This window comes from Lipophrys pholis (genome assembly GCF_963383615.2).
Source record: "Lipophrys pholis genome assembly, chromosome: 2".
NCBI classification, from domain to species: Eukaryota; Metazoa; Chordata; class Actinopteri; order Blenniiformes; family Blenniidae; genus Lipophrys; species Lipophrys pholis.
The window spans coordinates 31279039-31291786 of record NC_137636.1 but is presented as its reverse complement, the minus strand read 5'-3'; the positions used below and the strand labels follow the sequence as shown (position 1 = coordinate 31291786).

Sequence of the window (12748 nt, the reverse complement as noted above, 5' to 3'; positions counted from 1 at the left end):
GCAAAACGGTGTTGTCTTCTTTGCTGTGCCATCTAAATGAATGAACTACTACTTCTGTGCACCCTGCTTGTTAATTTGCTGCAGACATATTTGTACAATGAAAACCTGAACTGTAGACTTAAACATAGTTTCGACTTCCTGACAGCAGGGGCCAGTGGTAATTTAGAGCACATTGAGAACATTTCAGCTTCAAGGTACATCTCATTTTAACACTATGTCTTAAAATTAAACAGAGCTCCCCCTGTTTTAGACTTAAAAGGGAAAATGCACCATGACACAGAAATGACAAGCAAAGACTAAATATAGAAATCCCGTATTCGAATAAACATGACACACACACACACACACACACACACACACGCACACACGCACGCACGCACGCACGCACGCACGCACGCACACACACACACACACACACAACCCTTTTAATTCAGAGTGTGTATTATTCATATGTATGTAAGTGCAGGGTGTCAGGTGAAACATTCATTCATAAAACTGAATTATAGCACATCACCCACTTGCTTCTTGTCATTATTTCCTCCCACATAACTCATCCGGTTACATTTCAATGCACACTAGTTTTGTAAAAACAAGCACATGTCTGTATTTAAACCCAAGCAGGTATAATTGAACCTTAATTGCACCACATGTGTTATAGGTTTGTGTATTTATGTGTTTTATAGGATGTGTAAACTTAATCCATGACATTATCGGTTGTCCCTTCTCATAGAGCTAGCTGATGCAAGAAGAAAGCTTGCTTCAAGTCTTTTTTTGAAAAAGAACAATTTTTCATCAACAAATAAACACTTATAACATCACTGGACAGGTTCAGTTTTGATTCACTCCAGAGAAAAAGAAGGATGTTGCCAATTACACAGCTCTCATTATACAGTATATGGGTTTAATTAAGAGAGAATACATTACTGTTTCAAAAAAATGTTGATGATTGGTGTCAGTTTGGTTTTGCAATGATAAGAATTTCTGGACTCCAGAGAATTTCTGGACTTTTACTGTTGCTTTCTCACAAGATGTCACCCACTGTGTGTTATATTACTGTCACAGTGAGCTACTGGCAGCCAAATAGCGCAGTGGCTTCTGTTTGAAGACATCAAAAGAATCTTAGCTCGCCTTCATCTGCTGCCTCTGTCCAATGAGACCCTTTTTCTTATGACAGAAACCCCAAACAGGCAAGCAGAGCTACATACAGCATGATTTTGCCTTGATGAGGAAGCACATATTAGGGGACAACTGCAGGTTTATTATTAAAATGAGCAGGGAGTTGTTGATCAAGAGGGAATACAAACACTCACTTCATGCTGTGACAAAGATGTTCCTTCTAAATTATGGAAACGATCTTTTAGTTGCTGCTTAGTGATGTTGGATGGAGATATGCATTGAGTCCTGTTAACCCAGCTACCAGTTTTTAAAAACTTAATATATTGCTTATTCTTATCTCACTCAAATAGAACATTATACAAACTGCACATAGTGTATTTCCAATAATTTGCCTCTGATATGTACTCTAAATTTTAATTGCTAACTTTAAATAAACCATAGGTATGAACGTGTGTGGCTGTTGTCTTGATTTATTTGTTTTCTTCATTAGCAGGTAACCTGTTTGCAGTGTTCATTGCCTTTTATTCCATATTAGACCGGGGAAACTCCTATTAAGGCTGTTTATACACAACAGATTCTTCATGGTCAGAACACAGGATAAATTCATGAATGATTATAATAATCAGCTTAATTTTCTGAAATACTACAGCTATCATCTACACATTCTAAATATTTAATTCTTCACGTTTGCTATTCATAACAAATAACCCTTGAATCGCAATGTGAAGAAAAACATCAGCTGGGCTTTTTGTAGTTACAAATTCAGAATTTTAAAAATATAATTGCCATCTTAAAAAGTTATAATAAAAAATATCCTTTTTTCCCCATATTTCCTCTCCAAACTCTCTTATTCAAACTGTGGAACTTCAGTGTGTGTTTGATTCATTACACATACACTGAGAAATTTCCATTTATGTTTTCATCAACTGCACTATGTAGAAGTCATGGAAATCTAAAATACAGTATCTGAAAGCATTACACTGTTCTGCTAGATCAGAGGCTCTTTCCTGTTTATTTATTCTTTCCAGAGGAAGTGATGACAATAATTAAGAACCATAATGGCATTAATTTCTTACATTCAATTCATTAGACAAAAACATTGAAATAGCATCTTTATAGTTTTGATCAGCTAAAATGTGGTAATTGTGACACTTTTTGACAGGAGCGGGAAAGCGAGAGTTGTCAAGCGTTCTAAAGTGAGTAAACTTCCTGTGGAGATTATCAAATTGGTTTCTCTAATTAAAACGACTCGAGAATGTTAGTTGCTTTCGGCTTATAAGAGGTAAATGTTTGCATTATTTGACGAGTTTTTAAAACAACTATACAAATATGTTCAGCCATTTATTTTTGGTAGTTTGATTCCTTCGCTCTCTCTCTTTTCTTAACATTGCAGTTGGTCGTCTAAGGGTCTGTTGAAAACTTTCCAATTAAATAAATGTCGAGTAGGTTTATGGTTTATGGTCTTAGGAGGACGTTTTCCCAAAGCATACGGTAGGTATTTTTTGAAAACGTGTGTTTTCACACACTTTTCTCGACGGGACCGCTCCGGCTGTGCTCTTATTGTGAGGGAGCAGACAGGAAGTTGCTGCGGCCGTGTTTTTTGCGTCTTGACGTCGCGCTCGCGATCAAAGGGCTCCACCGCTCCCCGGTCTGTCGCGCGGTGCCGCTCGCACGGAGAGCAGTCAGTCAATCTGCTCTCAGTCTCCACGGACGCTGCTCTGTCTGGATACCGCCGTCCCTTCCTCTCTGGATTACACTCGTCGGATGGTTTTTAACTCCAACTCGATGCATAGAAATGGGTAAACTCCACTCGAAACATGGTAAGCGTTCTGACTCCCGAGAGTAAAGAGAGTAGAAGAAATAAAATCACAGCTGTAGTTGTTCCGCCGCTGCGACACTTTCGAGTAACAGATTCATTGTGTGTTTTTCTCTCCCTCTCAAGCCGCTATTTGTAAACCGAGGGAGAGTCCAGAAGGTAGGCGCACTTTCTCCTTCCTCCTCCTCAGATGTATTTGTGCTTATTTTGATTGATTGATTGATTGATTTTCTCAGTCCGTGGAGCCACTCCACGGACTCTTTGATTGACGGGAAAAGTTGAATGAGAAATGCGTCGCCGCTCCGCCGCTTATCGCGTCGTGGTTTTGTTGTTTCAGGCGACAGTTTTGTAGTCAACGCTTGCTTGGCGAGGAAGGGACTCGACGACTGGCTCGTCAAGCAGAAGTACTACTGCACGAGCTCCCGCCTCGAGCAGCGGGACTGTCACCACAAGAATAACTGCGGCTTGTCTGCCCGGGTGAGTGTCTGACCGCCGCCTCCTCTCCTTTTATAGGGACGGCGAGGCTCGTTAAAACCCAGTTTCTTCTCTCTTCCAAGCTTTCTTCTGACACGTTTCACAACAATCCTCGAAAGTGACTCACACACGTCTTGTCAAACTTCCTTGTCGGTGTACGAACTTCTTTGGACAAAGATGTTTAGATTTTTTGTCAGACTGGAAATCTGCTCTTAAAATGTCCCTCTAAGATAAGATATCCCTTTATTTATCTCGCATGTGGAGAAATTTGCAGTGGTACAGCAGGATAGTACAGAGAAAGAAGCACACATAGCAGGAACAAAAAAAAAAAGCAGATAAAAATACAATATAATAGAAAAATATGCACACGGTGCCTATAAGTGTGGACATGTACCACACTCTACCATGCTGATGTATTTGTTTGAGTCCCTCTGTGACCACATGAAACACTATATATGTTTACATGCCTCGCGTCTCTTCAATCCGGTCAGATCATGAAGTCCACGATCACCAAGCGGTTCATCGGTTTAAACTATTTTGAGTTGAGATAGCAGGGATCAATAGTTTTGCTGGCTCCTTCAGCTTGTGCAAGTTGGTGTTTCTAATCTGACGACCATAACAATGCTTAACGGTCCTGGAATGTTTCAGATTGCCAAATGATAAAGTTGTATTTGCTGGGAAACCAGTTCAGATTTGGCCGGGCCATTGTCCAGACGGCTGCCTGCAGCAGGTGTAGTAACGTGTCACATAGGTGTAGTTAGACATGTGGCTGGAAGCTCAACTTGATCCCAACCAGAGAAACACGGACGACGGCATAGTGATCTCCATGGGCCGCTCCTTTGGACTTGTAAATTTCTCTCCGAATCATCTCAGCAGGTTTCAGAACCTTTCAGCCGACGTGTTATCCGTGTCCACGTCAACAGCGACTGCTGACGCTGCCTCACCTGCTCGCTTGGGGAGCGAATATTGTTATCAGCCCGTGAACTGATCCGACGATCGGTTGTCTTTGTCCTCACGTGGGGGCGGTGGCAGTGCATCAGGCCTCGAGTTGAGAGCGTCGCCGTGTGACAGTCTGGCGACGAGTGTGGATCGTATAAGCCGAGGAGAGATGTTGGGGAGGTCACGCTTGTTTTGTATTTTGGCAGTGTCATAAACGCAGCCTGTTGTTGTCGAGTGGGGAAATCCTTTGGAATTGCTTTAGAGGAGCCTTAAGCCCCTTCGGTTAGCGATGCCTTCCTCAAAGGCGGCATGTTTGAGGAACTGGAGCCCAACAAGGGAGAGAGAGACACAGAGAGAGAGAGAGAGAGAATCACTTCCTCCACCCACCATCCAGACACTTTGAGCAGAAAAACAAAAAAAACCCACTGTTCTATTGAACGCAGCCCAAAATACAGGATCTGCCACATTCCGGAGCACCGACTGTAGGATGAGGTTGTTCTGATCTGCGGTGCGAATTTCCTTCTGAAATACGGGAGCAGCTGACAAACCCTCATCCTCCCATCAGTGACATGAAGCTGCCTGGTGTCGTAAACGGTCCCTCTCATTTCCCCTCCTCGTTGCTGTTCTTCTGCCCCTTATCCAGGAACTCACGCTCCATTAGCACTCCTGCTTCTCGTGTGCAGAGTTCACGTTGTTGTGCCGGGTCTTCAAACCAAAGACACAACCACATTCTGGGGGGGGGGGGGGCTCTGTATGAGGAGCCGTCCACACATGGGTTAGCAGTAGGCAAACAGAAAAAAAAAAAAAATCAAGGGAGTCTTCGGCAAAAATATCTGCTGCTTCCCGCTTTTTTCGCCGGGTCTAAAGTCCACCATTGTTTTCACGTCTGCCGGACAAATGTTTTCGATGGCGTTGTATTGCAGGATGGCTTATTTATGGTGGCGAGCCGAGAGCAGGGGTAGAAATGTGAGTGCTTGGACAACCGCCTACATGTTGCTAATCCCGACATGACGGTGAAGGCAGCAAACACGGGGCACGTCTTGGCGAGGTCACGGGACGATACCGCCCCCCCCCCCCCCCACAAGATGTTTGTTGGGGAGCGGCTTTACGAGCAATACCTGCATCCATGTTTTTTTTTTTTTTCTTTTCGACATCGCCAAGTCGCGGCAGAAAATCCAACCAATTTGCATGCTTGCCCATGTGCTGAGTGGGGCGCAAGCGCTTTGGGCAATTTGAGCATTTAAAACCACATCATTACCATGCAATTACCATAAATTATTACCACCAAAACAAACATTCATTACTTTGTTCCTCGAAATCTTCGCTCGCTCCTTCTTCCCAGCGATGGCGGTGTGTGTGTGTGTGTGAAGGTTTGGCCGTGGTTGGAAGGGAGCCCCCTGCTTTGGATGTTTTTGAACAATTTGGGTTTAGCAGGGTTCAGCTTGTATAAATAATTCAAGTCCGGGCGCTTAATATCTTCTAATAACTCAGAAGAGAGGGGGGGAGAAGGACAACGGGGGAAAGGCGTTTTCACATCAGTTTTTATAATAATGGATAGTTTTCCCTTTTAGTTTTCAAGATTTGTATTTAGAAAAGGAATTTGTGCGACAGCGTTGCTCTTATTTCTACACGTTCATATCGTAATTTCACAACCATCTTCAATGTAACCCAAGCAGATTGAACGTGTCTTCGACAGAAACGGTACAAGGTTCCAACCTTTCCGCTGCGCTCACAGAATAACACTGTGTGAAAGTACATTTTACACAGTCGCAATGATTAATGATCAAAATGGATCTCAAAGGAGAAATTTATGAATCATCCCTCGTTTAGGCTTTATTGGTATTTAGTGAATCACACGATCAAACATATTTGTGGTTTGAGAAAGTCGCTCCCGTACTGCGTCCACATAAAATCCTCAACATGAGAGAATCTTTGCTCTAAAAGTTGCTTATATTGCACAGGATACCTGGTGAGATAGTTATTTATAGCCTTTTAAAGCCCCCCCCCCCCCCCCCCCCCCCAGCTGAACCAGGGCCCAGGATAATGTGGGTCGGGTGTCAACAGTGGGGAGTCCACGCTTGGAATTCTTTTCATCTAATCTTTGCCGAACCATATTCCTTGTGGTAACACTGGGGATTTTAAAGAAGTCATTGTATTACAGAAGTTCTCACATCAGTAGTTACTTTTAATTGCTGCTGTTTTTATCTACGATAATGCTTGAGTTTGTATTGTGGGACGGAGGCGTGAGGAGGGACTCCGGGGACTTAGTGATGTCCCTCATGTGGACTCTGCACTCATTCATTTGTGTTTTGGATGCAAGGTGAGCGAGTGACTGAGTGAGTGGTGTGGGCAGGTGGACCTGTGCGTCTCAACATTTGAGATCCAGGTCATGTGACCCCCCCCCACCACCACCAGTGTACGGCACGGTGTCTACACCCAGCCGTAAATCTGCTCTGTTATGTGGAGCCTGCAGGATTCTGCCGCTGACACACACACACAGACACCGACCGGGCCAAAGATTTTCACAACTTGGGACTTGGAAGTTCAAGTTCCTGGTGGCGGCTTTATCGGGTTGCTTCCCTTGGAGCGGATGGCCGCATGTCGGGAGTGACTTCGAGAGTGATCTCTATTAATGGCTTCCATCACAAGTTGCCTCTTTTCTAGTCCTAAAATCCCCCTCCCCCGCTCTTGTTTGGTGCCCCCCCCACCCCACCCTTCCTATTCTCCATCTGTTTGCTGCGTTTACCCCGTGGCCTTGTGGTGGTTGTGGCTGATGAAATGAGTACTGCATTTGAAGTGGGCCACGCAGGGAGGTGTTTTTGTCATGACACTAATGGCTCCTCCCCCCTGTGAAGCCCTTCCCTGTCTGTAGTATATATATATGTGTGTATATATATATATATATAAATAAAATAACAGACCCCCTCCAAGTCCAGGCCAGTCCACGCTGCCACTCTTACATTTCCAAAAAGCTTTAGATTTTTCTTTTCCTTTAACCGAGCCTCCATCAGTTACTGTGCAACGTAGACAAAAAGCAAAGGTACATCTGACGACAGAACAACTCAAAAGTGAATCACAGTGGAACGCCGGCCCCCAACCCCCTTGTCTCACAGTTGGTTGCGAGGTCTTTGATTTATTTTTTTTTCTTCCCATTTTTTTTAAAGTAGAAACGTTTTTTTCGTGGGGGGGGCGCAGAAATAGGCCTAAAGCTTTTAAACGCATTCCCTCAGCCTCCGAGTCTGATAAAAGACGTGGCAGGTTTTGCGCCCCCTTCGTCTTCGCTTGTGCTGTTGTGCTTTTTCTTTCCTCGTCGTTTCCTACAAAGCGAAGGCTCTTGTCTGGGAGCTGAAAGCACCTTTCAGATGCAGACTCCTCTTCCTCTTTCTCTCGCCTCTTTCTGGCTTCTCCGTGTGCGTTTTTCTTTTCCCACCGGCTGGCCTCTTGTGCGTGCCGCGGTGTGACGTATGCCCCCTCTCCCATCAGGCTCTACCCCCTCTGTGCTCCCGAGGGACCAAGGGCCTGTTGTTGCTCTTTGAGGAGGCTGGGAGAAAAAGTTTGGAGCCACACTCTAAAGAGAAGAAAAGCCCCTCGTCTCTGGGAGGAGGGGCAGCACCTGGCCATAGAGGGGCTCTGTGATTTTGTCCTTTTTTTTTTTTTTTTTTTTGTTCCCATGAGAAGATGCGGTTCAAGTCTTAGGCTGACATCAGCGTAGCTGGGGGACTGGGAGGTGGCTTTAATGTCACATCGGGCTTCGTATGTCACATGAAGCTGTAGGAGTTTCTCCCGGGTGACAAAAGCAGAGCGGGCAGCTGAATTGTTAAGAACGGTGCCTTCGGTGAAAGAATGATAGTGTTTTTGGAGTAAAGGGAAAAGGTCCAGTGTCATGCAAATATTGGATTAGGTTTATTTAGTGCTGGGCGATTTGGCCTAAAACCCCCCAAAAATCTATAATTTTCGGTTAAATTTGTTTTTCTCAATGTACTTAAAAAATTACTCCAGACATCAGATATATTGTCAAAAGTGCATCTTTGTTGCTGTTATTGTCCTCAGAGCTAAAATGCATTTAAACAATCCCAAAGTAAAAAGTAATTGAGGCTCAGTCATTCAACAAATTCAAGCTTTAACCCAGGTTTAAGCAAAAGTGCAAAAGCCGAAAAGCTGTGGGCTGGAAAAAAAAACGTGAATTTACAAAATAAAAATCTTTTTTTAGCTACAAATTCGATAAATCGATAAAATCCATTTTTTTTGCTCAGCCTTAGGTTTAACCTAGTTTAATTTTATGGTTTAAGCTAAAACATCTTTTTTTATTTTTTTTATTTCTGTATTTTCCCCCTTGGCTTGTCTCTATCACGTACCAGTAGTATCAGCAATGATCACTGGCAACTGCGGGTGTCATTAGAAATCAAGCAGCGCGCTTTGGCAAATTAATAAGCCTGAATGAAACGCTCATGTGTGTGCATACCCGCCCATGCGTGTGCATGCAAGTGTGCAGAACGTCTGGAGTCAGCTGTCCGGATGCACTCCAGAGATCAAAGGCTTCCACGGGAATGCGCTCTGAATCTCAGGGGATTAGCAGCTGAGATTGTGCTTTGTTTCCCCAAATATATGCTCCGTTTGGAGCAGCGGATAGCTGTTGATCAAAGTGTCTCGCGGGCTGCAGGGTTTTGTTCCCCACTCGAGGGTGGCATTCGTGTTGCGACTCTAAAGAATGGGGAGATTGAGAGGATGCTCACCTTCTTCTTTTTTTCCCCATTGTTTCAAAACGGGACTGGATTGAAGTGATAAACAGATGCTTTGCTTAAAAGTAAAGACGACGTGAGACTCTGGGCTGAGAGCCATCTAAATATAGAGCTTTTTCTTCCTTTCTTTTTTTTTTACTGACATCATCATCCTTGTGGTAATGGGCTTACATCTTTCGACAAACCGTTTGATGCTTCGGTATGCCTTGCACATACTAATGCCTTTTAAAACCACCATAAACATTTTTCTTGTTTTTCACTCAGAGGAGAGCAATTAAGTGTAAATATTGTAGTTGGTAGATAATTGCAGGCTGCACACAGCCGATATGGAGGAGCAAAGACTTGCGAGTGAGAGAAAAAGAAAGCATTTTCCATCAGTTTATATTAGTCCTACAGGACAGTGTTCTCCATTGCGCTGTGCTGTCATGGCTGGTAGGATGTTAGTGGCTCTGAGAGAAACGCAAAGGTGACTGGGTGGTGTTGGTTCTGCGCTTTCCTTCGAGGCTCGCCGCCTTCTTTTAATCACCCGCTCTAAAGACGCTACTGAAGTGGGTGTTTAAGTGTTTAAGCCCGGAATAATTCTCTGTTGTTTGTTTATCGCCCCCCCCCCCCCCCCGCGCGGGTTGTGCTTTGGCCCATGCAGTAAGTGCTGAATAATTTGACTGAGCACTCGACAGTGGCTCTCAAATAGCACAAGATCAACATCTGCATAACACTGCTATCAAGCTCTCATGAGAAGCACATGCATGGGAGCGTACACACACACACACACACACACACACACACACACACACACACACACACACACACACAGTAACTCACAAATGCACATTACCCATGCGTTCACTCGAATATGTGAATTCATTTACCGTCCCAGCGTGCTTCCCTTCCCCTTGTTTGTCTTACAAACTGGATCTCGGGGAAACGCCGGTGATGGACTCCGCAGCCTCCGCAGGCCCCGCTGCCGTGTTCATCCCCCTTGTGTTTGCGTTCTCGGGTGACCAGGGCTCTAAGGCCACGTGAGGTGTGGAGAAGGGAGGAAGTAGATTTAGGTAAACAGAGGTGGGAGAGCATTGTGCCTCTCACCGACGTAGGTTCCAGGGCTCTTCAGCTCTTCCTGTGGCGCCAGGGCTGAAGGAGGTCTGGATTGTCTGTTAGGGGATGTTTTTAGTGGAAGGAAAGCTAAACAGAAGATCGGCCGCGCTGAAAGGAAAGCTGTCCTACCCCGGTGTGTTTATGCTCCACAGGTGCCAGAACCTTAAAGAGGACCTCACCCTGTAGGTTTTCAGCAGAGCAGACCAAACCCTCTGCTCCCCATTTGGCCCGTCTGTCAAACACATCACTCCCCCTCCCCATTACATACCCACTTTATTCAGGTTTGAGGAAAAGCTTGCACATGGGCTTTGTAAAGTTTGACGTGGCATTATAACTTCTTTAGGTTCACAACCCTGTCTGGAGATATTTTCTGTTGAGTCGGTGAGGATTGGATCACAAGCCTATATGATATGTATGTAGGCATACTATTATCAAAACTGTACATTTTAAAGCTTTAATCATATTGTTGCTTATTTCAATAAAATATTTAAAAAGTTGTACTACACCTGGCTTAACCCTTTGAAATCTATGAAAGTGATGCATATAAATAAGAATTTATTCTTGTAATTAAAACGGAAAGGGTCAATTAATAATGTGTCTTCATTAGACTTCAACACCCTCATTACCCATAATCTACTATCACCATCGGCTGTTTTATAACATACTTAACTCTCAAAACGGCTTTGTATGTTCAAAGAATGATCATTTTAGAAATTAACAGTGGGAGCAAAATTGTACAGAACCTTTGTAAGTTCATGTAATTGCAAATAGCTATTCATGTGATCACACGCCAACAACACTGCGGGCTGATCTGAATGCTTTGCGGCTATATCACTGCAAAGATTTATGAATCCAGTTCGTTCTTCATGTATGCAGTTATTTGACACGTTACTGAGCTGCCCAGAAAGTACAAAGTTGATAACTTGTTGACTCGTTCGGAGTGCTTAGGTCAAGTGGATTGTATGTGTATGTACTTCTGACTTCAGATGAGCTGATGTTCGTATCACTTTTTGAGTAGTTTAACCTGGTCCAATGCAAGGTCGTCATGGTGAGCAGTGACACAAGCCACTAATTCCCGTCAGCTATGAATAGAAACCTGCCTCTGGCACCAGTGCACTTGTATATAGTCGTTGAAGTGTCTATTTCTGCTGCTATGTTTACTTGCAAAGTTGAAACACTCTCTGTAATTACCGAGATTTTAAGTCCACAGTTAAAAGGTCAGATTTGAGGGATGTTTTGAGGTGGTGGCTTGTGGCTTGTAGGATGTCTGCTGCAAACAAGCTGTGCGTCTGTGTGTCTGTGTGTGTGTGTGCGTGCGTGCGTGCGTGCATGCGTGCGTGCGTGTGTGTGTGTGTGGGTGTCACGGTGTATGGCTACATGTGTGCACTAGCAGAAAAGAAGAATGCGGCCACCTTGGTGTTGAGGTCTCTCCCATCTGGTCAACATGCACACGTAAGAGGTTTTCATAGCAGCCACCTACCACATCGCCATACTCTACTGATTGCGGCAACAAAGTCTGAGTCAGCATCTGGACAAATTGCAGTAATCTATTTCTCGAGATGAGATTTCAGGAGTTCCCCTCATCTAGAGATTTGCTTTCAGTTGTATATTAGGGACGAGCACGACTAGACAGCAATACGGATAAATGTCTGGCGCCCTCTTAAGTAGGTTGCTATTTTCTTCACGTACAACGCACTGCTTAACTGTCCTGAAGTTGTGCGTCAAAATGCAGTCCCTTTCTCCGTGGCGGTGCTTGAGTGGACTTCAGTTTTAAAAGGGCAGAGTGGGACTCCAGCACGGTTTGCCTCTACGTTCATGAAGAAAACACCAGCCGGCAGGTAGTTTGTGGCAGAAAACCCCCCCCAGCATAGAACGACTCCACTGTGATAACGCACGAACATTTTCAAGTCAAGTATTTGTTCGTGGAACGTGTGCCAACCGCTCTCAGTGCGCTCGTCTCCCAATCAGAAGGTTGCATGTTCAATTCCCATCTCCACATGTCAAAGTGTCCTTGAGCAAGAAACTGAACCCCCACTAACTGCTCCCCATGGAGGGATTAGACGCCTTGCATGTCGGCAGCCGCCTCCATTAGTGTGTGAATGGGTGAAAGTGACTAACCCTGTAAAGTGCTTTGGGACTGCTGAAGGTATATAAGTGAAATCCGTTTACCATTTGTTTAAGTTATTACTCTTACGGCCTGAGAAGGTACGGGTTCAATGTGCCTACAAAATCTGCTGCCACTCATTCAGCCTCGTGCAAAGTGCCTCCTACTTGGTTCTTCAAAGTTGTTGAAGAATGAAGGATTAAAGGATTTAAATGTTTCTTAATAAATACAATATATTGTGGAAACGGTGTTTAAAAGACTACAGCATAAATACGATGTATAAATCCCTTGTGTGAAATAGCTGGACTGACCTCATGTTGTGCTTAGAGTACACATTACAACTTTGAAAACCTCGTTGGGAAGATTGAAAGAAAAACAGTTTCCTGTATAGAGCATTCCCCTTTTTAATGTATTAAGTGGTTCAGAGTTGTTTTTTTTTTTTTAATGCATCAAAGACAAAATTGT

At 44.1% G+C, this 12748-nt stretch overlaps 1 protein-coding gene across 1 annotated transcript in view; it reads left to right on the top strand.

Moving 5' to 3' along the window:
* Positions 1-2759: 2759 nt before the first annotated feature.
* nkd1 (NKD inhibitor of WNT signaling pathway 1) overlaps positions 2760-12748 on the top strand; it is a 35405-nt gene continuing 25416 nt past the window's right edge. The window contains exons 1-3 of the mRNA XM_080458761.1: positions 2760-2936; positions 3059-3091; positions 3270-3409. Of these exons, the coding sequence (XP_080314887.1) occupies positions 2912-2936; positions 3059-3091; positions 3270-3409 (198 nt within the window). The 5' untranslated portion in view covers positions 2760-2911. The remainder of the gene's footprint in view (positions 2937-3058; positions 3092-3269; positions 3410-12748) is intronic.